Source organism: Vombatus ursinus, unplaced genomic scaffold (genome assembly GCF_900497805.2).
Source record: "Vombatus ursinus unplaced genomic scaffold, bare-nosed wombat genome assembly UNPS02014809.1, whole genome shotgun sequence".
Classification (NCBI taxonomy): domain Eukaryota; kingdom Metazoa; phylum Chordata; class Mammalia; order Diprotodontia; family Vombatidae; genus Vombatus; species Vombatus ursinus.
This window is the reverse complement of record NW_020954587.1, coordinates 10,945,544-10,971,568: the sequence shown is the minus strand read 5'-3', so window position 1 is coordinate 10,971,568 and position 26,025 is coordinate 10,945,544. Positions and strand designations below refer to the sequence as shown.

The following is a 26,025-nucleotide window of genomic DNA, read 5'->3' as shown; positions in this document are numbered from 1 at the left end:
ATTCTTCTATTTTAAGTGTCTTCCTTCTGTAACTTTTGATATTATTGATGCGGTTGGGATCTAGACCCCAGAAAGGAAAAACCTTGGACTTTCCCACATGGCCAAATTTCTGGCATTCCCCTGAGGTTATAATTCCATCAACTGGCCTTACATTGTGGACCTCCCTATGGTCCCAGGTCGTTTCTCCATTCTCCCTTGGCCACATGGTCCAGGTCCCTGGAATTCTATTACCTCACAGACTACTTGGCCACTCCTAGATCCCTCCCATAGTCTTTCAGATTCCTAAAATCTAGCCACTGCCAGGATTCTTATAATCTAGCCACTGCTCAGATTCCTAAAATCTAGCCACTGCTGGGATTCTTGTAATCTAGCCAATAGGTTACTACTGTTCAGACTCCTTAAGAGTCTGCCCAATATGACAGGTGTTCTAATAAACCCTGTCTTTGGCTGAAAGAAGGCTTGGGTCGAATTCTTTTGGGCAGGACCCGCATGGTGTGATTTTCGGGTCCCAGGACCCCTGAACCCCTAAACCTCATCATTTTGGTGGCCCGTCCGGGGAAACTGCCTAACCCCAAGCTCTTCTCTAGCCAAGACTTGAAGGTATGTAAGCCTCCCCCCTCCCCTCCTTTCTTGCTCTGCAGTTGGGGTCGATCTCCAAACACCAAGGATTAGAGGTGCTTTTCTGGCAGACAGTTACAAGGTTGTCCCGCACTTGGCCTGATGCTCTCAGGCTCTTGGTCCACTGGGTTGGCTGAAAGCCATGGACCTGGGTACATCTTCCACAGCATAGAGGGCAAGGACCGATGCCCTATCCAGAACTGTATGCTCCGTTAATTCCCTTGGCACTTAGGGAATTGGGGAAAACTGCAGTTGCTTTTTGGTTCCCTAAGGCTTACTTACTCCCTTCCCTCTGCACCTCTGAATCCTCCTTCATGGAGGTTACAGGAAAAGTTAGAACAGCTAAAAGTATCTTGGCAGATTCTGGAGGTTTTGTGATTGATCATTAAGGAGTTTTGAAATACCTGTACAACCTGGTCACTCCCTTCCCTTGAGTCAAGAGGGCATCTGTTAACCCCTCTCATAGGAAAAGAGAGTTTCATCCCTTTACCCCTCACCTTTGATTCTGCCCTCCCCCACCTGGGAAAGGAAGGAGTGGGGACGGGCTCTGGGGCAGCCTTTGCCTGGAAGTGATGGGGTTGGGATCTGGACCCCAGAAAGGAAAAACCCTGGAGTTTCCCACATAGCCAAATCTCTGGCATTCACCTGAGGCTATAATCCCATCAACTGGACTTTCATTGTGGCTACACCCAATCTCCCCTCCACTGTTTTACCTCCCAATGGCCCCTGGCCATTTCCCACTTAAGCCAAGCTAGGCTCCACTGTCCAGGTCCCAGGAGTTCTGTTCACCCCAGCTTACTAGGCCACTCCCATCCAGATCTCCTCAGACCCCTCCCACAGTCTTTCTGTATATAAGGTCCATCTTGTGTCCATTAAGATGCTCTGATTCTTAAAATCTAGCAACTGGTCAGATTCTTATAATTTAGCCACTGCTTACCCATGTTCAGACTCCTTAAGAGTCTGCCCAGTATGATGGATGTTCTAATAAACCCTGTCTTTGGCTGAAAGAAGGCTTGGGTCGAATTCTTTCAGGCAGGACCCGCTTCTTGTGATTTTGGGGTCCCAAGCACCCCTGAACCCCTAAATCGCATCAGAAGCATCACCCAGGTTCAGCACATCCTGCTCAAGGTAAAGAAGCTGGCCTCTGAACTTGGGTACGTATGCTCTTTTAAATTTGTAGTTTTAACTGTTAAGGTGAGATGTTGATTATCTGTGTAAAGTAATTTGGAAGTGCACGGGCCACCAAAATGATGTGGTTCAGGGGTCCTGGGACCCCAAAATCACAACACGTGGGTCCTGTCCAAAAGAATTCGACCCAAGCCTTCTTTCAGCCAAAGACAAGGTTTTTTTGGGGTCTGGATCCCATCCCCATCATTATCAGCAACGTCCAAAACAGTTAAGGCTTTCAAAGAAGTTACAAATAATCAAATACAGAGGATCTCATAAAGCAAGGTATGATGAACAAAGAAAAGAACAACAGTATTTATTCTATGTTTCATTAATGACTATAGAAAATATTAAGAGTATTAAATTTCACCATTATATACATCCCATTGAGAACTCAAGAGACTAACATTCAAAATAAAATAAAATAAACTTCAGAGAATAAGAGAAAATTCAGGCATTGTAATCTGCAGACAGCAAAAAAAAAAAAAAAAAAAAATACCAATTAATAACATTTTCAAGTTTGGAGCTATAAAGGTTAAGCATTTTTTCTAAGGAAAAATGATGAAATTAACAATTATTTTATTTCATATAGAATACATCAAGCTTGTGTTTTAGTTACACGTATTTTCAAAATTAAAACAATGTGGTTATGGTTTGGGTTTTTTTTGGAGGGAAGAGGGAGGGGAATATAAACATGGCAAGAGACGCATATCTAGTGAAGAGTACCGTATTAAAAACTGAACAAATATTCATACCTTTTCTATGACTTCAGATTTGTCTCAAGTAGATTTAACTGCATTTGATTTTTGCTATGCATCAACTAATGGCACCATGGTTTTCAGCAAAAGTTTAAAGTATTTTAGACATTAAGTATTTAGACATTATTCCTCCAATGCCCCCCCACCCCTGACATACCACACCCTCTTCTTTCCCTTAATAACTTCTCAATCTATCACCTATTTATATACTATAGTCTCTTCAGGTAATCAATTTCACATTTATTACTATTACTTCTACGGAAGGAGTTGCAAAGTCTAAACCCCCTCATTTTAAAATGAAAAAATCTCAGTGCCCCACCTCCAAAAAAACCAAGTACTTGTTTAAACAACCTACCCATAGTATGAAAGGATATTCCTTATTAATCAACAAGTATTCAGGCAGCTAGGTTGCCCAGTCGATAGAGTGCCAGCCCTGGCGTCAAGAGTATCTGAGTTTAAATCCAGCCTCATATTCCAGGGACTGGAGATATAAATACAATGAATGATGTGCAATGAGGTGGGGGATACACAATGAAGCTGCAAAGACAGATTGGGACCAGGGTATTAAAGACTTTAAAAGCTAAAGAGAAGTATTTATATTTGATCCCAGAGGCCACAAAGATCCACTGGAGTTTATGGAGTACAAGAGTACCACGATTCAATCTGCCCTGGAGAAAAATCACTTTGGCAACAGCGTGGAGGATGGATTGGAGTAGAGTCTTGTATTCTACAATGTGATGTATGTTTGCCCTAACCATAAAATTCATGCTTTCATACATTTAGAATCAAAAGTTTTAGAATAGTGACAATTCACATTCAAATAATTATGTAAAAAACTTTATAATCATAACTTCATTTGAGACCAATATAAATATTGTTATTTCCATTTTAAAGACAGAACTCAAAAGAGGTTAACTCATTTGCCAAGGAATGCATAACTAATAAATGACAGAACTGGAACTTGAACCCAGTATTCAACTCCCATTCAAGTGCTGTTTCTATTACAAGCATCACAGGAGACGATCTTGCACAAAATCAGTGTTAATTAGCAACAGAGTCAGGGTTGATACCCAATTTCTATCATACCCACCTGTCTTCATCTTTCACACTAAAGAATTTTAATTTTTTTAAAGTCTGTCCTCATACCACAGATGATCTGATCTCACACTTCCCCCACCTTTGTTAATTTTAGGTACCGTTCTGTGGATCCTCTACAAACTGGCACCAAGAGGAGTTCCTAGAGAGTAAAATAATGTTTTCTCTTCAGTCCCTTTGTGTTCTTCCTAATAACAAGAATATGTTTTCATTTTCACTTGTGATTGTAGGAGTACAAAGGGTTAATGTGTTCTGCAACAGTTCAAAATTATTCCTATAGCCCTAAGATAAAACAAGCATCATTTTTACATAATTTAAATTTCACTCCTCCCAGCAACCAATTATCAACTTTTATTTGCCCACAAACAAGTTCACTGATTTAACGCTCTCCTCACTCACACAACCTGTAAAATCCACCTGGTTTATTGTTAAAGACTTGGAAATAAGTGAGCTTAGTGTTATCTATAAACTATAATGTCACTGTACATTTTCTTCTTTCCAATTACTCATAAAATCATTAAACAAGCCAGGATCCAATACCAATCCACAGCAATCCTTTGTTTATAATTTTATTCAGAATACTTCTGAGTTCTATCCTTTCTTTATAAACTCTAAAGCAATTACATTTCCATTGAGCACAGTTAACAGTCCTTACTACCATCCATAAAAATAAAAGAACAGGAAAACACACACACACACACACACACACACACACACACACACACACACCCCAATGGGGGGTAGGAGGAAGGAGGAATCTTTCTTCAATAAGCCCTGTTTATTTAAAAAAAAAAAAGCACCTTTCCTGATTCCTACAACTACCAGTGCCCTCCTATCTACTTTTAGGCTATAAAACTCTGCATACCCCTTTGACCTACCAATAGGTTACTAGGTCTATATGCCAAAGTATTCAAAGAAAGGAACCCATTTATACAAAAATATTTATAGCAACTCTCTGTTGGCAAAAAACTGGAAATTGCAGGGATGCCCATTAATTGGAGAATGGCTGAACAAGTTGTGGTTGATGCTTATGATGGAATACTATTGTGCTATAAAAGAAATAATGAGCAGGACACTTTCAGAAAAACATGAGAACTTAACAGATGCAAAATGAAGTAAGCAGAACCTAGAGAACATTAAACACAGTAATAACAATACTGTACAATGAACAACTGTGAATGGCTTAGTATTCTCAGTAATACAATGATCCAAGACAATCCCAAACAGTTTTTGATGAAAAATGCTACCTGCCTCCAGGGAAAGAACTGACGAAATTTGAATACAGATCACAGCACACTTTAAAAAAAAAAAAAACTTTCTTCATTTTTCTTGAGGTTTGTTTAGTGGGGGATGAGGGGAGAAATCTGTCTTCTTTTGCAACATGGCTAGTATGGAAATATGTTTTGCATGACAGCACGTCCATAACATATCTAATTGCTTGCCACCTCAGGAAACGGGAAAGTGAAGAAAATAGGGGGAGAATTTTAAATTCAAAATTTTTTAAAAACCAAAATTAAAATTACATTTTACACGTAATTTGAAATAAATGAAATATGAACTGCCAGGAAAAAAGGGATGCTTGTTGATTGATCGATCTCTTATGTACTAAGCATAATTTTTGTACTACGACCATCAAGTTGTCCAATTCATTCATAAAGATTTAAGGAGTAGACTTTTAGTTTTAAGTCCCTATGCACCTTCAGATTTCTTTTTTCCAGTTCCAGTCCCTATCCCTACCCTACAGAGGAGGAAACTGAAGCAAATATAGATTATTTGCTTTCTTGTGGTCATAACTGGTAAATGTTTGAGGCTGTATTTGAACTCCAGTCTCTCTGACTCCTGGTCCTACACTCTCTATCCACTTAGAGAAAAGGAATTAGAATTAAAGAGGGACTGGAAAAGGCTTCTTGAGTGTGGGATTTTTTGCTCCCCTAATTTCTATTCTCATCTCTTGCACAATTTTTCCTATAATTATCTCTTTGACTTTGCTCGTTGGCAAAGGTACTCATAGGTACCAGAGCTCACAGATTCCTGACACATTTGTGTAAGGTACTAAGTAAAATATTTTATATAGCTCTCTATTTTACTCTTGCTTCCCTAATTCCACCCTTATCAATGTCCAAATTACACAGGTCCCTTAAAAAAATGGATTTTGCATCTTAATGACAATAATTTATTCTAGTAAATATTACACACTGAGCTTCCTTCCAATCATACCATTGGACTGAAACAGCTTTCTCCAAGGTCACCGATGGTTTCTTACTGTTAAGTCTAATGACCTTTTTTCACTTCTTATCCTTCTTATCTTCTGTGCGGGATGACACTATTGACCTCTTTTTGTGAAACCATGTTCAACTATTACTCCAACTGTTCCTCAGTTTTCTTAACAGGTTCATCACTCACAACTTGTCCCTTATACCTTTGGGTAACACAGTACTCGTCTCCTAACCCTCTCAGCTACGACAATAAATGATTTCCATGTATATCACCTCATCTCTTTCTCAAGCTCCAGTCCTATATTACCAGTAAACTGCATGCTAAAGATATCCACCTTGATGCGCCACAGGAATCTCAAATTCATTATGTTCAAAACAGAACTCATTTCCTTTTCCTCTCAACTCCCTCATTTCTGTCTGGGATGGTACCATCTAGATTAGCAATCAAAGAACCATCCTCAACTTTTCTCTATCACTTCTCAAATCCTACCAGTTGCCAGATCTTGATTCTATTTACATATGGCTACCACCATAGTTTAGGCCCTCATCACTTCTTGTCTAGCCTAGTATATCTCTACTTCCACAATCCATATTCCAGTTAGTTCATCACTCATCTGCCAAGGCTGAACCCCATGCCTAGTATACTTTCCATCCTTACTTCTTAAAAACCAGATCCAATAGCACCTCTTACAAGTGAACTTTCCTGATTCCCCAGTAGTTAGTGGTCTTTCCTTTTCACTCCACAAATTACTATAAGGTTGTTTGGGATAAATAATTTGTGCTCGTTTATATACTTACATAGGATCATAGGACCATAGATTTAGAACTAGAAAGGACATTGTAAGCCATCAAGCATGCTCTCAAATTTGACAATTAAGGAAACAGAGACACATAGCTATTTAATGATTCTCCAGAATCTCGTAACATATCTTAATAAGTCCTGTCATTTCTGCCCCTTCCTGACTCTTCCAATCTTCTTACATCTCACTGCTCTCCACATACTCAATGTATGCAAAACTAAATCATCACCTTTTTCTGCTTAATTTCTCCATTACTGTGGAGGGTACTACCCTCCCCCTAGTGATCCAGGTTCAAAAGCTAAGCACCATTCCTGATTCTTTACTCTCTCTCAAGTCTGAATGCAGCCCTTCCATTACTATCAAAGATTTTTTTTCTACAGATTAAAATCATACGGTGATCTTAGTATTATTTACTATGCTAATTGTTTTAAAAATATTAAACTATTCCATTCCTAGTATAAATTAAACTTGACCATGAGTAATTTCAGCAATTCAATCCAATAATAATTGGGCATATTATGTGGAAATGAAAACAATGCAAAAAAAAAAAAATTCCTGCCCTCGAAAGGCTTACTAAAGATAATTCACAAAATGTAAATAATTAAATACAAGGATAATTTGAAGGAGAGAATAATAATACCACCATGTGTAAAAAGGAAAGATTTCCCTTAAGGGATAGCACATGGGCCAAATCCTGAAGGAAGTTAATAATTCTGAGAGGTAGAAGTAAGGAGGGAATGCACGCCAGGCAGGAGGGACAGCCTATGAAAAGAGAGCAAGGCAGGGTTTGGAACTTAATGGAACAACAAAAAAAATATAAGTTTGGCTATAATGTACAGTAAGTGAAAGGAAAAAATATGAAATAAATAAAAGTGAAGGGATTTAATCCCAGCTGATCAATGTTTTGTTTTTCCTGGTTTTGTGTGTGTGTTTCTTTTTCTTTCTTTTTTTTTGGGGGGGGGGGGGGGGCATGACGGCTAGGCAATGGGCTTGTGACTTGCCCAGGGTTACCCAGCTAGTAAGTATCAAGTGCCTGAGGCCGCATTTGAACTCAGGTTCTCTTGACTCCAAGGCTGGTACTCTATCCACTGCGCCACCTAGCTGCCCTGATTAATATGTATTTTATCCTACAATCAAATGGAAGCTACTACAGAGTACAGCAGTGGAGTGACATAAATGCATAACATGAGTTAAGCACACACATGACCTGTGCATTTGCTTTCACTGTCAAGTCAGAGGGGCCCAGAAACAAATTAATCACTTAGACATGTGATCCTTTATTGCACTCCCCGACAACTGTCTCTGGGAAGAGCTCCAATTTTCATGTACGTGGATGTGGGTGGTTGGGGGGTTGTCAGTGCAACTATGTAGTGGGAAAAAGCTGGAATCATGGAGGAAGCCACAGGACCTATAGGATCATAGATCTAAATCTTCTTCTGTAAGGTACCTTCGAGGTCATCTAGTCTAGGGCTTCTTAAACTTTTTCTACTCAAGAACCCTTCAGCACTTCTTAAAGTGTCTAACACTTACATTTTACAGATAAGGTCACTGAAACAAAGGAAGGTGAAGTGACTTGCCCTGAACCACAAAGGTGTGAGCCCAGGTCTTGAATCTAGAACCAATGCTTTTGTCCACCTGCGTCCCCCAATGTGTTTCATCTTGGCCATGGGCATTCTTTAAGCAGTCCTCTGTCTTGCCTTGAGACCAGGGCCCTGACTATGATAAGGACAGAGAAGAAACATTTTCCTAAGGAGAGGGAGGGATTCATAAGGCAGTTGGAATGGAGAAAAAGGAGAGGCAGAAAGTGGAAGATCAGAGGTTACGTACCTACTCTCAACCATTCATTCTTCTCCTTACCTCCTGCTTAGAATCCGCTCGTCAATGCTATCTCCCACATCCTCAAATTTCTCTGTACGTAATTTATCTGTTTACATATTGTAAACCAACAGTAGAAGTTAGCTCTTTGGTGATAGTGACTACTTTTCATTTGGTTTGGTGTCCATAGTGCCTTGAATATAGTATTCATTTTGGAGGATTAAAGCATGAAGACTTTTTGATAGACAGGGAAACCAGATCTCAATCAGAGCAAAATATTTTTTTTCCTTATGATGATTCCCAAGGAAGAACCATACCAACATTTGTCATTATGATTCCCCCTTCTAATTGCCACACCATTTTATAATATCTTTGTTCATCACTTACATTTAATTTTCCTCCAAAGTATATGTGTTTGATCCATTCCTGATCAAATGAAGTATTGGGAATTTTATAATTAGTTAAGATGAATTTGGCATTTCTCTATACTGACTTGTGCACATACACAGGAGAAACTGATAAATGTTTATTAAACTGAACTGGAATTCTTTTTGAGGATATTTGCTGAACTCTTAATCTGTTACTCTATCCTTTAATTTAGTCTTTTTCTGAATTAGAGAAGCAATCATTTTCACTGATACTTTTAATAATTTTATTCTACAATTCCTACTTGTCAGTTACTTAGATAACTCTTAATCAGTTACTTAAATAACATTAGTAAAAAAAATTCTACATAGGTCACGGAGGGCAAGAAAATGAACAAGTACTGAATACTACTTAATTCTTTACAAGGTACTTGCTTATGAGGCAGATAATAAATAAGAAATAATTCTGAATTACAGATTAGTGGATCATAGGTGAAGAGATGGAAAGAATCTTAAGTTACGTAATCCAATTCCCTCATTTTATGGAGGAGGGAAATAAGGGAGGCTAAGTGATTTGGCACAGGTCTTACTGGTAGTAAGCATCAGAAGTAGAATCTCAACACTTTGAACACTTCTTTTAACTCAAGAAATAGGGAGTTCTTTTTTCATATTATATATCCTTAATTAGTATGGGGAAGCCTATGAGCCCCTTCTCAGAATGTTTTTAAATGCATAAAACATACAGAATTACAAAAGAAACCAATTTATTAAGTTCACAGATACCACGTTAAAAACTCCTGCTCTAAAATTATCCTCTTTTCACTGCACCATGTCCTCTCCTGTCATCCATACTTTATAAACTCCTAAAAGAAATATGTTTTTGGCATATAATCATGAACACAATGAACACATTAACAAACTGATTTATGGAAGAGATATACAATTTGTAAAAGTTAACCATTTACTTTCTTTGTTCCCTACTACATTATCTCTAAAATGATCCAAATTCATCAAAATCAGAAGAAATATCTAAAATTCGCTTTGGCCAACTTATAGATCACCCATCAGCATCATAACTATACCATATTAATGCAGTAAGTTTACAAAGCTTACTTTTATATACTTTTATACTTTATATACTTTTAGATACATCATCCCATTTATCAGAACAATTATACATTATAAAAATAATTGTCAATGTTAAAAATATTACTAGAGGTAGGAAAAGACAACTTTACCTTTTGGATAATCTTCCAACAAGAGGTTGAAGTGACCTAACTGACAAAAGAAATCAGATTCAACTTTTCCTTCAGCTTTTAAGATTAGAGATTCATAGCAGCGAACAGCCTAGAAAAAAGAAACACAAAGAATATTAAGAAAAAGAAGCAGAACAAAATATGCAGTAATTTCTGATAAAACATATAACTTTGATGTTCATTTTCCTCCTCTGTATAAAAAGAAAAACTAAATTACCAATTTACTAACTTCCAGTTACAAAATCATATTGTTAATTTTAAAAATACAGTCTCCATTAACATGTTTTAAAAAAGTACTAAGGAATATACTTCCCCCCCCTTAAAAATCACAACTGAATGAAAGCAAACTCTTTGAATGAGGACCTCAAATATGCCAAATAATTTGCACTATTAAATCCTCTACCTCAGAAAACACTGAAATTCTGCCTAATATTTTAATAGACCTCAAGCAAAAGAAGAGGTAGAGGGAGGAAGAAAAGGAAGAGGACTAAGTAGTTCTCTCCTTCTATGGATGGAAGCAGTGTAATATAAGGAAAAGAACACCAGTTTTACAGTTCAGGTAGTTGAGCTAGGCTTGAAATGGGTAACCAACCAATCCACATTTATTAAACATCACTGTAACAGGCACAACAGTATTGTGCAAGAAATAACAAAGATGAAAAAGAAACAGTACATATACATATAAAAAATGATTACAAGGCAATGTGGGGAAAAAGGTACTAACAAGGAGTAAAACAGAAAAGGCCTTATGTAGTTTGTGAAGTCTGAGCTGTGCTTTGAAAGAGACTAGGGACTAAAAGACTAATGTGAGGAAGGAGTATATTCTAGTCATGAGGGACAGCCTGTGTAAAGACATCAAGACCAGAAATAAGGTGTATGTCACCTGTGAGGAACAGTAAATCACTTAATTTCCTTACTTGTAAAATGACCTAAAACAAGGATTATTAACCTTTTTTGTGTCACTGATGTCTCTCTAAGTCTGAAGCCTATGGATGTCTTCTCAAAATAATGTTTTTAAAAGAATACAAATATAAAGTATTACAAAGGAAACCAATTATATAAAATATAGTTTTAAAATATTTTATTGACATTAATGATTAATTACATAACTAATAGTAATAACTGGTGATACTGTCCCACAAGTTAAGAACCATTGTCCTAGAAAAATATCTCTAAGGTCCCTCCTCACTTAACATTATTGAATCTAATAAGTATTTTAAAAGGCTAAAAGAGAACTACTCAATTTGGTCTGCTTGGTTCCCAAATTTAGGCTGAATTTAAGACATAATAATCGGGTCCACCGATATATATGTTACATAATCTCAACTGAGTTCTTGCTATAGGGCAGGGTTGGGGAACCACCAGCCCCTAGGGCCTCAAGTGAGGCCCTTTGACTGAAGCCAAACTTCATAGAACAAATCCCCTTAATAAAAGGATTTGTTTGGTAAAACTTGGACTCAGTCAAAAGGCTGCACCCAAGGACCTAGAAGGTCCCAAGTGGCCTCAATGTCACTGATCCCCCCACCCCTGCTATAGGTAAATCCATTTACAAAAGGCAATCCTTCCTAAACGAAATACTAACTCACTTACTAAGATAGTGGCTATTCCAACCCTCCTCAAGGTTTCAATGGCAACCTTCCCCCAACCTCTTAGTGTCCTTACTTTACTAAAAAAAAAAAAAAAAAAATTGAGTCCATTCATTCATGGATCACTCTTTTCCCATTTTCCTAAATTTTTTTTAGCAATCACTCAGACATCTTTTTTACATATCTCCTCTTTCATCCATCTATCCATAGATGGCCCTTCTTCTTGTAAACCCCTCTATATGAGTCCTTAATCACAACCCAAACGATTTTTCTCTTAGCAGACAACCCTGCTTTATATTAATGCCCTCCCCTATTTATAATCTCCATATATCATCTGGCTCCTCCCCTACTCCCTATGAATACAACCATATCCAAATCCCCATCTCCCCCCATTCTTTAAAAAGTCACTTAAACAGACCATTCTTTCTAGCTATCTTTCTATACTGTCTACACTTGCTGTCTCAACTTCCTCTTCCCACTACAATCTAGCTTCTGACATCATTCAATTGAAACTGTTCTCCAAAGTTGCCAATGATCTCCCAAATGCCAAATCTAATAGCTTTTCTTAATCCTCAATCACTGACTTCTGCAGCCTGTCCATACTCTTGATCTACCTTCACTCTTTTCTACAAGCTCTCTCTACTCTAGGTTTTCATGATATTGCGTTCTCCTTCTACCTGTCTCTCCTACCTTCTCAGTCGCTGGATCTTCATACAAGTCAATACACAGTCACCAACACTTCCTCCCCCATTCACCATGTAAGACAGTCTAAAGTTAGAGACAGAATCCCAGATTCAGGATTTCGATCTTAAAACTCTTTCCCTTTTCCTCATATCTAGAGGCCAACTTGGTTGAAACCAATTCAAATATAAAATTTTCTAACTGTATTTTAAAATCCTTTCAATAACCAGATCACTTCTTACCTTTCCAGGCCTATTATACTTTATTCCACTGATTCACATTCTCAAAAGATCGTGGCCTGTTTGTTGTTGCTCACACAAAACACTTCATCTTCTGATTCCCTGCATTTTCACTGGCTGGCTTGTCCCAGTGTCTGGAATTCTCCCCTTCTTCATCTCTTCCTCCTGGCTTCCCGTAAGTAAGTCATACTTAACATCCTACCTTCTGCAAAGAAGTATTCTAGATTCTCCCTTAATGTTAGTGCCTTCTATCTGAGCTTACTTCCAATTGTTTTCTTTGTATATAAGTTTTTGTATGTTTTCTTCCCCATTATAATGGTAGTTCCTTGAGAGCAGGGATCATCATTTTTTGCCTTTCTCTGAATGCCAAGTGGCACTTAATAAAATATTTCTTGATCTGATATAAAATTTGGAAAAGTAAAGACAGCATTGATGATCTAATACTTTATCCTAGAAGCAACAAGAACTTAATATTACTGGAGGGAAAAGAGGATCTTATGAGACAATCAGAGCTATATTCTGAGGCATGGTTGTCAAAGTGTAATCTGAGGACTCCTGTGGTCCCAGACCTCTTTTCAGAATGTCTATGAAATCAAAACTATTTTCATAAAAACATTAAGACATTAAGTGACTATTAAAGTTATCCTTCCTTTTTCAACTCTATATCTTTGTGAGGCCAGAATATATCAACAGATTCAATGGAGAATAGCTTTGTTTTTTATTTTATTCCATATTTAAGAATAAAACAAGCATTTCCATAACAGTAGAATAAAAAAAGATGGTTACACATGAAAATATAAATTTATATTGTACAACTTGCAATTCCTTTTAAATATAAGTTATCATGCAACTTTCTTATTTTTCCTTCCCCCCCTCAAGAGCTTTGTAAAAATCTTCCCTTTCCTTTATCTTCTACTCAATTCAATGTGCAAATCAATATAGCCTAAGAACAATTCATGTATTCTTCCTTTTCAATGTCTATTATTTTGTGGGGGGTTGGGGGGAGGGTGTCACATTACCAACAACATCACTTTGATTCAGTCCTGTATTATCTTACAGTTGAATTACTGAAAAACTTTCTAATCTACTCATTTCCCTTCATCCTATACCTGGTCTAGATTTTCAAAGCTCTCCATAAAGAGGCCTCAACTTTTTTTTTTAATAAACCATGAAGTACCTTGATAAATACTGAAATAAAAGGTTATGTATGATGTCAAATGGGAAACTAGGTGAAGCAATGGATAGAGCGCCAGGCCTGGAGTCAGGAAGACTTGAGTTCAAATCTGGCCTCAGACACTTACTGGCTGTGTGACCCTGGACAAGTCATTTTCCTCATCTGTAAAATGAACCGGATAAGGAAATGGTAAACCACTCCAGTATCTTTGCCAAGAAGACTTCAAATAGGGTCATAAGGAGTCCAATATGACTGAATAACATGACATGAGAATAAGCAATAGTAGATAATTTATTAAAATAAAGCATCACAGGATGAAAACACATTTAACGTTTACAAACTTACCCACCAATTTGAAGTGTTCACATAAGTGTGATAATGGTTCTAGACAGCTCAAGTAAAGTCTACACTGGTTTAAAGAAAGACTACCCTAGAATAGAGTATAGCGTCTAGAATATCCATAAAGGTAAGCTAAACTTTGAAAGAGGAAAAAAATGTATGTGTGTACACTGAAAAATAATACCACATTGGTCATATAGATTCTGTGCAAAATATTGTTCGGTATGGAAAGTGCTTCTTATATTCAAACTAATACAGAAATTGTTTAGAAAAGCAAAAAGTTGGTTTCTTTCTAGATACTTGGTCTCAGTATAAGGAAAATGATTACAACAACAATAAAAAAAAAGTGATTGGTAAATGAAGAACAGGGATGTAAATCAGATTTGAAAAGCCATTCCAACTCATTCATTATTTTAGGAGCTTTGGTAAGGGAATGCATGAGAGGAAAAGGAGGAGAGGTCAGAAGAGCTAAAATTGAAACAAATGAATTCCAAAATGGTTTCATCTTTCCAAAACTGAAGTTGCCAAAATAAGAAATGAAGCACTGTCTCCACTAGTTTCAATTCATGAATAGCACTGAGCTAAAGGTCTATACCCTCTTATAGCACCTTAAGAACTGATGAAAGGCAAATGACTGTCAATTTTTAAATGTTCTTTAAAAAAAGAAATTCCTAATGAGAATCTTAGAATAACATAAAATATCTTTCTCACAACCATAAACTCAAAATCCATAAATCAAGAGAAAGAAAAAAACAAATTTTTACAAACAAATTTCTTAAGGGAGATTTCTGATTGCTATTATTATTTTTATTAACTAAAACATGTACACAAAATCATAATAATTAACAACCAATCAAATTCTGAATGTTATACCATTAAACTTTAAGAAATTATAATTTTGAAACATGAAATTTCTAAATCTTTGATTTTGTCCTATTCAGTCCTTCTTTGGCAGACCAGTGTTTAAAAGTACAATTAATTACAATATTTTCAAAATTAACATTTAAATCTAAAAAATGTTTGCTTGGATAATCAATCTAAAAATTACTTACAAAACTTATTTATTTAATAAAAAATTAACAAGAAACATCTTTAAAAACTTAAAAAACCAAAGCTCCTCTAAATGCAGCTCTATTAACATTTTACAACCACAGACATCTCTCTTATTCCCAAAGAATTTTCACCCTCAGATTATCTTTTATACCAGGTAAAAATATTAAACTAATTGTACCAAATAAAGATATCACATGCAAAAAAAAGTTACTCTTTTCAAGGTAAATAACATATTTAGTCTATATTTATAAAAGATGTAGTCACTGGTAAATAAAGAATAAGGAACAATTTGAGGAATTACATCACATACAAAGCACATGAACTTGGTGGAGAAAAGAAAAGAAAGGTATGTATCCCCTTCTCAAACCACTCCCTTTCTTCTAGACCATAACTGGGGGAGGGGTGGATGCAAAGAGGAAAAATGGAGCTACTTCCTGATCAGAAAAGTAGAGAAGAGAGAATTAGGTCATTTCTTAACAAAATAAACAAAATTCCATGTTTGAACTGCAGGTACCATGGACAGCACCAGGATACTATGGCATTGCTAGTGTCCCTTAACCTTTCCCCATTCCTCAAATCTTGAAAACATTTTTTCAAACCCTGTGGCCAAATTACAAAATTACTCTGATCTACTATAAATTATGCTATACACCCTCAACTGGGTTCTTATCATTAATCTGGAAACTTTTTATTCACATACTCAAATGTTTACTGAAAAGACTAAGGTAATCCAGTTTGAACACCATTAATCCCCCATTCTTCCCATCCTATCTCAATGATGCTGCTAAAGGTTCAGACTCAATTCTTTACTTGTTTTCTTCACTTGATTCCCACCTACTTCAGGATCTTCCTATCTCAAACATCACTTCTCTGGAAAGTAAGTCAAGCTCCATTTATCCATTGGTTCCTTCCCAATAAAAATTCAACTCCATTAACAACAATATTAAAGGGTTAGGAGAAACCAGTAAAGGAAAACCAGAGTGGTTTTGGAAGGCAGGAGTCCCAGAATAGTGAAGTCAAGGAAAGAGATTATATTAGAACAATTGAAAAGCATTTAATAGGTGCCTACTATGTGCACAACTCCAATGGGCAGGCCCTGTTATTCAAATGCCAAACATACGCTTGCCTAAAAGACCACTTTACAGAGAACTCCCACAAGGCAAGCACTCACATGGAGGTCAGAAGTGAAACAAGGACACTTTCAAGGTCTCTCTGAAGAACTTTGGAATGGACTGTATGGCTACCAAAAGAATTACCAACAAGACAAGGAATGAAGGAGATCATATCAGATGTAGAGAAAATTATAAATATTTGAAATTTTTTAAAAGTTAACAAAATCAATGTAGCTAAGATTTAAAAAAAAAAACCTATGAACTGGAAAAAAAAATTTGTAGGAAATATCTGACTTTCAAATAGCCAACACAAGGTGAATCAAAATAAATCTATAAGAATAAAAGTTATTCCCCAATAGGTAAGTGATCAGAGAATAAGAACAAATTTTCAAAAGAATCCTAACATAATAACAATAATATGAAAGATTGACTATACAGTAATAAGGGGAATGCAAATCAAAATATATGAGATTTCATTTCAAACCCAGCAAAATAGTAAATGTATCAACAATAACAAAAAAGGGAAATGGCCAAAAAGTTAATGTTAGAATGCTGAATCACTAATGTGCTGCTGGAGGCACTATTAATTCATCCAGCTATTCTGGAAAGCAATTTGAAACAGTAACTCCATCCCTTAAAAAATTACTGGTGCAGATTCAGCACTACACCTTAACCCCACCCCCCAATCCCACCAAAAGAGATCAAAGAATGTCAAAGGATTCATATGTACAAAAATATCTGTAACAATTCTTTTTATAGTGGTGAAGAATTAGAAACTAAGGGGTGTCCAACAGCTTGGGAATGTTGAACAAATTATGGTAAATGAATGTAAAGAAAATACTACTTCATAAGAACTGATGAAAAGAACAGTTTCAGAGACAACTGGGAAGATGTGTATGAACTGATGCAGAGGAAAGATGGTAAAATCAGGAGAACATTTATTACAAAAACAAGGTTGTACAGAATAATAACTCTGAAAGACTTAAGAATTCTGACTAAAACAATGACCAACCACCTTCTGGAGGGAGGCAACAGACTCAAATAGGCAAAATGAAACACAGCTAATAGTGGGAATTTTTCTTTAATAGACATGTTACATGGGTTTTGTTTTGGTTTTGTTTTTTCAAAGAGAGTGGAAATGAGAGGAAAGGAAGAAAGATTAGCAATAAGGTTGCTATCCCCCCCCCCCCCAAAAAAAGCAAAAAGGAAAAATAGGTGGTCATAGAAGCATTTTTTTAATGCAAAAAAGTGAAAAAGGCAGAAGGAAACAAACAAGCAGTACTACTTTAAAAGTTACATGCTGATTAAGCCATACTTAAAGGGAAAAGCAAACAGTATGTGATAGAGCCAATTTTCACATAATTCTTTTTCTGTTCTAATTTAGATATTAAATTAAATTTACATATTGAATAGTTTACTTGATATTTATTTATTAAAGTGAATTTCTTAAAATTAGATGAAGGTAGAATTGCAATTATGCTATGAAATAAAAGATTCACAAGAGAGGTAAAAGAGTTTCGTGAAACTACATTGTACAGAAAGATACCATAGACAAGAAATATTAATGTTGGATCTACATAAAACAAATGCTATAGCATCTATGTAAAGAAAACTACAAAAAGATGTTGATAGTAAGGTAATTATAAGAAATTTCTAAGTAAATATAAAAGATAAAAAAGATAATGAAAGAATAAATTGAAGGAACTCCTGCAGTAAAGTTTGAAAGACTTATGGTATCTACTGAATAGACACATTAAATAATATAAATAATAGTGAGCATTTAGTGATTCAAAGTCTGCAAAGTACTCTACAAATATTATCTTATTTGTTCCTCACAACCACCCTGGGAAGCAGGTACAATTACTACCTCCTTTTACAAATGTGAACACTGAAATAGACAAATGTTAAGTTCCAGAGTAACACATCTAGTAGGAGTCTAAAGTGTACATTTGAATTCAGGTCTTTCAGACTACAAAACTTCGGAAGACAAAGGCTGAGTAATTTGTCCAGGGTCACAAATGTAAATGAGTCTAAAAAGTACATTTGAATTCAGGTCTTTCTGACTGCAAGTCCAGCGCTTTATCCCCTACATTACGATTACCTACTTGTCTCCATATATGAAGACTTCTCAGTTTTACAAGATGCTTTTGCAAAAATAGACCAAGATGGGGTAGGAAGAATATCTAAAGCAATTACCAAAATGAGTTGGAACAGTTCTTTTCCTTAAAAGGTTCTGAAACTCTGTTGGAGACTTAAATGGCAAGGAGCCAAAAGGCTCCATCCAGTTCCCTGACTTAACATCTTCAAAACTGCCAGGGTTCAAATATCCAGCTGTTCTCTTATACTCTTAACTGGCACAACAATCATCACAGGCAAATCACACGCAGGAAAATTTCATTAAATTCAACATCTTTTCCCTGATATGGATGAGTAAACCTCCTTTTCTTAATTGCTAAATGTTCCAGGTAAGTCATTTCATTTTAATTTTGTAGTAGAATGACTTCAAATCAGCCTTCCTGGTCCCTGCCTCCTTTCAATGCTAGTCCCTTCTCTCTAAGACCATCTCCAATTTATCCTTTATATATCTTATTTGTATTTTATTTTGGCATGTTGTTTCTCCATTAAATCACAAGCTTCTTGAGGCCAGGAACCATATTTTTTGCCTTTCTTTGTATTTTTAACACTTAGCAGGTGCTTAATAAAAAGCTAGTTGACCTGATATGACTACTATATAGGGCACAGAAAATTAAAGTCATTACAATGTACACAAGCAGAAAATGCATATATAAATGGAGACTTTATAAAAGCATCTTGAAGTGAATGCATTGATAAAAAAAGCACAGAAATAATTAATAATATGAAGCATTAACACATGAAATATGTATTAACGATAAATGATAATAACACTAATACAACATAATCAAATTTTAGATGCAGCTAAAGCAGTCCTCATCTCTGAAAATGTATATTAAACTAGAAACAAGATTACTGAACTAAGCATGCAAATTTTAAAAACAGAATCAAATTAGTGAACAGAAAAGAAATCTTAGAGGAGAAATATATAAAATGAACAACAGAAAGACTAAACAAAACTAAAAGCTGGGTTCACTAAAAAAAAACTGACAAAGCTTTAGCTCATTTGATCAAAAGAAGGAGGAAGATATTAGCAAAACATAAAATCAACAAGATTAATTCACAATTAACATAGAATAAGGAATGATCAACACTAAGTGTATGGTGGCAAAACTGAGAATTTGATGGGACTATGAAATGAACATTCAATTCAACTCTATTTCAAAAAGTTAAATTGAACAAGCTATAAAGAACTACCAAACAAAAAAGGCACTAGAGCAGAAGGAATTGGATGAATTCAAGCAAATATTTTAAAAGCCCTTCCCTCTGTCAGTTATCTAGTATGTATCTTGTTTGTACAGTTGTTTAAATGTTGTCTCCTCCATTAGACTGGGAGCAAAGACATTTTGTTTTGTTTCAGGGGAGATGAGGATTTTTCTTTGTATACTCAGCAATTAGCACAGTGTCTGGTACTTAGCAGATGTTTAATGAATGCTTTTTGATTGACTGCTGAATGACAAAGTCTACACTACAAAATTCTCAGTAACTTCCACTATCTACTAAACACCTTGACACTTATCCTAACATTTAATCCAAGAAGAGATAAAGCCATGAAAGACAACTATAGATTACATAATTACTGAATTATCATATTGCCCATTACACTTCAGCTTCACATCATTCCCACTATTCACTACTCCTTCACTATCTTCATTCCTACACATGTATAGCTGAAAGGAGATGGAGAGAAATTACAAAACTTTTCTGAGGGGTTCTACTACCAATTTACATTACACAATCTCAACTGGGCCTTCATTACACCTAGAAAACCCTATTAAATCTCCCTTAACAACTCACTATCCTAATTCTCCACAGTGGCTCTTTCAAATACTTTCACCACTCCTCAAATTTCCATTGGTTCCTTCTCCTCCCACTCCTTCAGCAGAGAAATTTGCTTCATATTTTACAGTGGGAAAAAAGGTCATTTGCCTCTTCTCTTTTCCTCATAGCCTATCAATCAAATGCCTTCTGCCACTATCTTCTTAATCCCTGTGTTACAAAATGAAGTAGCCTTTGTCATTGTTGTTTAGTTTTTTCACTTGTGTCTGACTTCTTGTGACCCCATTTGGGGTTTTCTTGGCAAAGATACTGGAGTGGTTTGCCATTTCTTTCTCCAGCTCATTTTATAGACAAGGAACTGAGGAAAATAGGGTTAAATGACTTGCCCAGGGGTCACACACATAGCTAGTAAGCATCCTGGGCCACATTTGAACTCACAAAAATGAGTATTCCTGACTCCAGTGGCCTTACCAAGGTTAACCTCTCACTACTTGTTAGAGTAAGTAATCCCATTCCAACTCATATCTTCAAAAGATTGTCCCTCTGATACCCCCAATCATTTGACTTATTTTCTATCTTTCTCTACCAGCTCATTCCCTACTGTTTATAAACATGCCAGTCTTCTCCATTCTGAAAAAATCCTCACTTGATCCTTCCATCCCCACTATCATCCTATACTGCCTTCTGCCCTTTGTAGCTAAATTCTCATCTATAATAGATACCTCCACTTCATCTTTCACTCTTCTTAATCCTTTACAGTCTGGCTTCTGATATTATCATTCCCCATGGAAACTGCTCTCTCCAAAGTTACCAATGATCTCTTATTTGCCAAATACAATGGCCTTTTCTCAATCCTCATTCTCCTTGACTACTGCCTTTGACAGTGCTGATCATTCATTCCTCCTTGATACTCTCTTCTCTCTGCATTTTCAGTACACCACTCTCCTGTTTCTCTTCCTACCTAATGAACCTTCTCAGTCAGCTCTGCTGAATTCTCTTCTAGATCACACTCAATAACTACACATGCCTTCATGTAAACCCATGACGGGGCTTTCTTCTCTGCTCCTTCTACACTATTTCACATGAGATCACTAATTACCATCTCTATGTTGACAATTCTCAAACCCACCAATCCTGTTCCAACCTCTCCACTGACCTCCAATCTTGCATCTACAACTATCTAGCAGAAAAGTCTGGATCTGGAGGTCCTATAGACATTTTAAACTCAATCTTAAATGGGGCTCACTGTCTTTCTCCCAAAATCAGGGGTGGAGAACCTTTGGCCTCTCAAGTTCTCTGCTCCTGCCTTGAATCTTCCCCTACTCCTAACTTCCCTATTATTGTAATGGGCAACACCATCTTTCTAGTCCCTCAGGTACACTACACAACCTATGAGTCATCCTGGATTCCTCACTATCTCTCACTCCTATATCCAAGCTATTGCCAAGGTCTACCAATTTTACTTTTGCTACATCTCTTGAATGTGTCCCCTTTTCTCCTCCGACAATGCCACAACTCTGGTGCAGGCCCTCATCACCTCACACAGCAAAGCGTACTAGTGAGTCTGCTTGCCTCAAATCTCTCTCCCCACTGCAATCATCTTCCATTCAGCTACTAAAGTGATCTTCCTTAAGCCCAGGTCTGACTATGTTACCCCTCCTTCCTCAATAAACGCCAATGACTCCCTATTGCCTCAAAGATTAAGTACAAAATGCAGTTAGGCATTCAAAACCCTTTTATAATCACATCCCCTCCTACCTTTCCAGGTTTCTTACATCTTACTCCTTATCATGACACATACTTTTCCAGAGATACTAGACTCCATATGAAGACACACCATCTCTCAGCTCTGTGTGTGTATATGTATGTATTTGTTTGCATGTTGTCTCCCCCGTAAGATTGTAAGCTCCTTGAGGCCATGGGCTGTCTTCAGTCTCTTTTTAAATCCTCAGCACGTAGCAGGCACTTAATAAATGTTTACTGATTGGTTGAATCTTACTGCAGATATTTTCCCTTAGCAAAAAGTCTACAACAATATAACCAAAATTTTAATCAAATGACTAAGTTGAACTTATATGTGGAATAAAAGAATATATTAATGTTGGGAAAATAAATGCCATAATTAGCTATATTTAAGATTTTAACAATCAATTATGTCTATGTCCATAAATGAAGAAAAATATTTATACACATATATACATGCATAAGTATATGATGAGGGAGAGGGAAACAGCTGGAAAGACTGAATACTTATTTAGGCAAAGAGGGGTTACTTTTAACGGTAAACAGTATTTATCTAAAACCAAAAGCTCGTAATATTATTTCTGACAAGAAAACACTAGAGCTTTGCTAATTAACAGATGAGTTAGCAAGGATGTCCCCCTCTCACTTTCCACTATTTTATTAAGCATAGCTCTAGAAATGCTATCAGTAAGAAAAGAGAAAGACATAAATGGCACAAAGATCAACAAAGTAGAATAAAAAGTATCCTATTTGAAAATTATATGTTTCACTTACCCCCAGTGAGTCAACAAGCAAATTAATAACTCCAGAAAAATCATAGGACATAAAAGAAAAACATAATACCTCTAATAATAGTCAGAATTTATATAGTGGGTAGAGGGGTGGGGGAGGGGAGATATTTCTTCTGCAAAGGTCAGTCCTTGTCCACTCTTAGGTCACCCACAAAGACAAGGAAATCCACACTCAATTTCAACTGTGAGTCCCTTTAAGCTGAACACTCTAAAATCCTACTTATGACCTTTCAGCTATGTGCCTAATGTCTATTTCCAACTACTGTGTTTTTTTCTTAGTTATTCTAGGACACCCAACTAATTTTCACTTGCTAAACAAAGTTCTCTTGTCAAAACCTCCCTTAGTTAACAAAAATTTCATCATCAGTATTCCAAACCTTGTCAATCACTAAATCTCCTAACTCCAAGAGTTTTTAAAGATAATAACTTTTTCTGTGTTATTGACCCCATTGGCCAGTCTAGTGAAGCCTATGGATTCCTCAGTATAGTTTTTAAATACATAAAATAAAATACAGGATTACAACAAAAACCAATTACAGTGAAATCTAGTTTTCAAAATAAATATAAAAAAGTTCACAGATTACAGGTTAAAAACCCCTCTCTTTATTTTACATCCATTTCTTTTAGCCAAAATAAAGTATATAGCAGAGTGGAAATAACAAGGTTAAGAGTAAGAATGACAAGCTAGGTGGCACAGTGGATAGAGTTCCAGCCTTAGAATCAGGAGGACCCAAGTTCAAATTTGACCTCAGATATTTGACACTTACTAGCTGTGTGACCCTGGGGCACATCACTTAACCATGATTGCCTTACCAAAAAAACTAAACAAATGGATGAATAAATAAATAAAATTTTTTGAAAAAGAGTAAAAATGACAGGTTCAATCTTACATCCCCACAGGATCACTGGCATAAAGCTAGAAGGGTCTTAAAAGGCCATCTAATACAACCTCAAACCATTTTACAAATTAGAAAACTGAGTCACAATAAGAATCAGAGTCTTTTGGTTCTTAGGATGCACTCTTTCCATTGCACAATCACTCTCAATACTATTTGACTAAAGATAAGTTATAAGCTCTTTAGAATTCACTCAATTTCCTCATCTGTAGAAATGGAAGTGGTAACACTTATACAGTGTATCTCACACAGGCAATTAGGCATTTTTGAGAAATTACTTTGGAAAACTTAAGGTGCTGTATTATGTAAGTGTCCTTTGTTATTACATAACTACAAATATTGACTGGGTTCATGATTAACTCACTACAAAAGCTCTAACCTAGAGCTTTGCGTCCCCCCTCCCCAATACTCAAAGCACTGAACTCCCAAATAGAAGTAACTCTATTTGGTCATCTTTTCATTAATCACAATCCCCATTCCGGATAGTCAACCCACTGGGGCATTCAATGCTGCAGTATTCCCCTCTCTTTATCTCTGCTTCTTTCCAATCCTAGAGCTCTCATCCTCTCATGTCCAAACTTTTCTTTGCTTTCCTTGATGACAAACTAATCTGATAAACGCAATGCTGATAGGAAAATATTATTCAAGACCCCTCCTCCAGTGCTCCAAAAGAACACTTTCTCTGCAATATCTTACTAGTTAATCTAAGAATCTAGGAGAAATTGACAGAGAAAGTGAGAAGTTAAATATTCTAGTCGGGGTCATGTACCTGGTAGGGAACAAAAGTGGGTTTTCTTACTCCAAGGTCAATTCTCTATCTACTACTTCACACCATTTCTCTGCAAATTTGTACTAGACTAGCCCTGAAGTACCCTAATAGTTGGGAAATATTGTTTCTTTTCTGTCACTCACCCAATTCTCTCTGCATGTGGCAAGAACGCAATTTTTAAAAACCACTTATGACACTATACTGACAAAACAAAGTTTTTTTTTTAAATTCACTATTGCCTAGAATATAAAATTCAACTAGATTGGCAACCAGTTATTAATATAATTCAATCCGATGACACCGACTTCCTGGTTGTTCCACAAACAAGACACTCCATCTCTCTCAGCTCTGAGGATTTTCTTTGGCTGTCCTTCATCTACTACAACTACTGACTTCCCTGACTTCCATTAAAGTCCTAACTAAAATCCCACCTTTTATAGGAAACTTTCCCCATCCCCTCTTAATTCCAGTACCTTCCCTCAATTAATTATCTCCTATTTATATAGCTTACTTTGTATATATTTGTTTACATGTTGTCTCCCAGATTTAACTGAGAGCTCCTCGAGAGCAGGGACTGTCTTTTGTTGCTTTTTGTATCCCCAGTGTTTACCACAGGGCCTGGCACATAGTAGGCACTTAATACTTATTGAATGAATATGCATAATTTATCTTAGGTATAGTATATGCACAATGAGTTGGACTTAGAAATAAAAAGTTGCTTCAGTTGGGTTTCATTTGAGAAATTGTATAGCGTTTCAACGACCCAAAGATGCCCACTGCTACAAAAGCCTACCTTTTTAACACCATATTCCCTAGAAGGGCTATATTGCCATGACTCTTGGAAAACCACAAACAGAAAACAATTAAAATTACAAATACCCTAAAAACACTTCACATCTTTGCAATATCTCAACTGTTGACCACCCTCTTCTCTCTGGGTTTCCAGGACATAGCTTTTCTTGGTTCAACTCTTTAGTGAGTCTCCTTTGCTATATCAGCATCCACTATCATGCCAACTAAATATAGGAGTCCCCCCCATGGCTTTATCCTTGTCCCTCCTCTTCTCTTTCTACTCTCACTTGACCTTTACCACCTCACACAGATTTAATTAGATTACTGTATCTACATAGAACACTACAAAATCTATATACCCAGCTCTAGTCTCCCTACTCAATAAACTCTAGTGACAGCCAGTTATCTCCTGGGTCAACTACAAATCCTCTAATTCTCACTTAAAGCTCATCACAAATTGGCTCTGTCCTAATTTTCTAGTTTTCTTACAAATTACTCTGCAGCCATACTAGCCTACTTCTTGATCCTCACATCCCAAATGCTAGTCTTCATTTTTTGTCTTTGGATCCAATCCAAGGAATAACGTCTCTTCCTCCTCACCTATCCTGGCTGGAAATCTCTAATTGTCCAAGGCTCAGAATGGATCAGAATGGATGTGTCCTTCTGCATGAGGCCTTTCTTGATCCATCCCATCTTCTATAGACTTTTTTATCCAGGTTATTTTGTAACCATTTTATATAAGTTTGCATATACCACTACATACTTAAATCTGTACATGTCTCCATCACTCTTTGTTGTCTCAGACTATTTTGTTTTGTCTTTATCTTTCCAGCATCTAATGTACTTCC

At 36.3% G+C, this 26,025-nt stretch overlaps 1 protein-coding gene across 4 annotated transcripts in view; it reads right to left on the bottom strand.

Annotated features, from left to right (window-relative positions):
• Window positions 1–26,025, bottom strand: part of KDM6A (lysine demethylase 6A) — a 258,225-nt gene that overhangs the window by 156,422 nt on the left and 75,778 nt on the right. For all 4 annotated transcript variants that reach the window (XM_027875477.1, XM_027875478.1, XM_027875475.1 and 1 more), the window contains exon 3: window positions 10,073–10,181. In XM_027875477.1, the coding sequence (XP_027731278.1) occupies window positions 10,073–10,181 (109 nt within the window). The remainder of the gene's footprint in view (window positions 1–10,072; window positions 10,182–26,025) is intronic.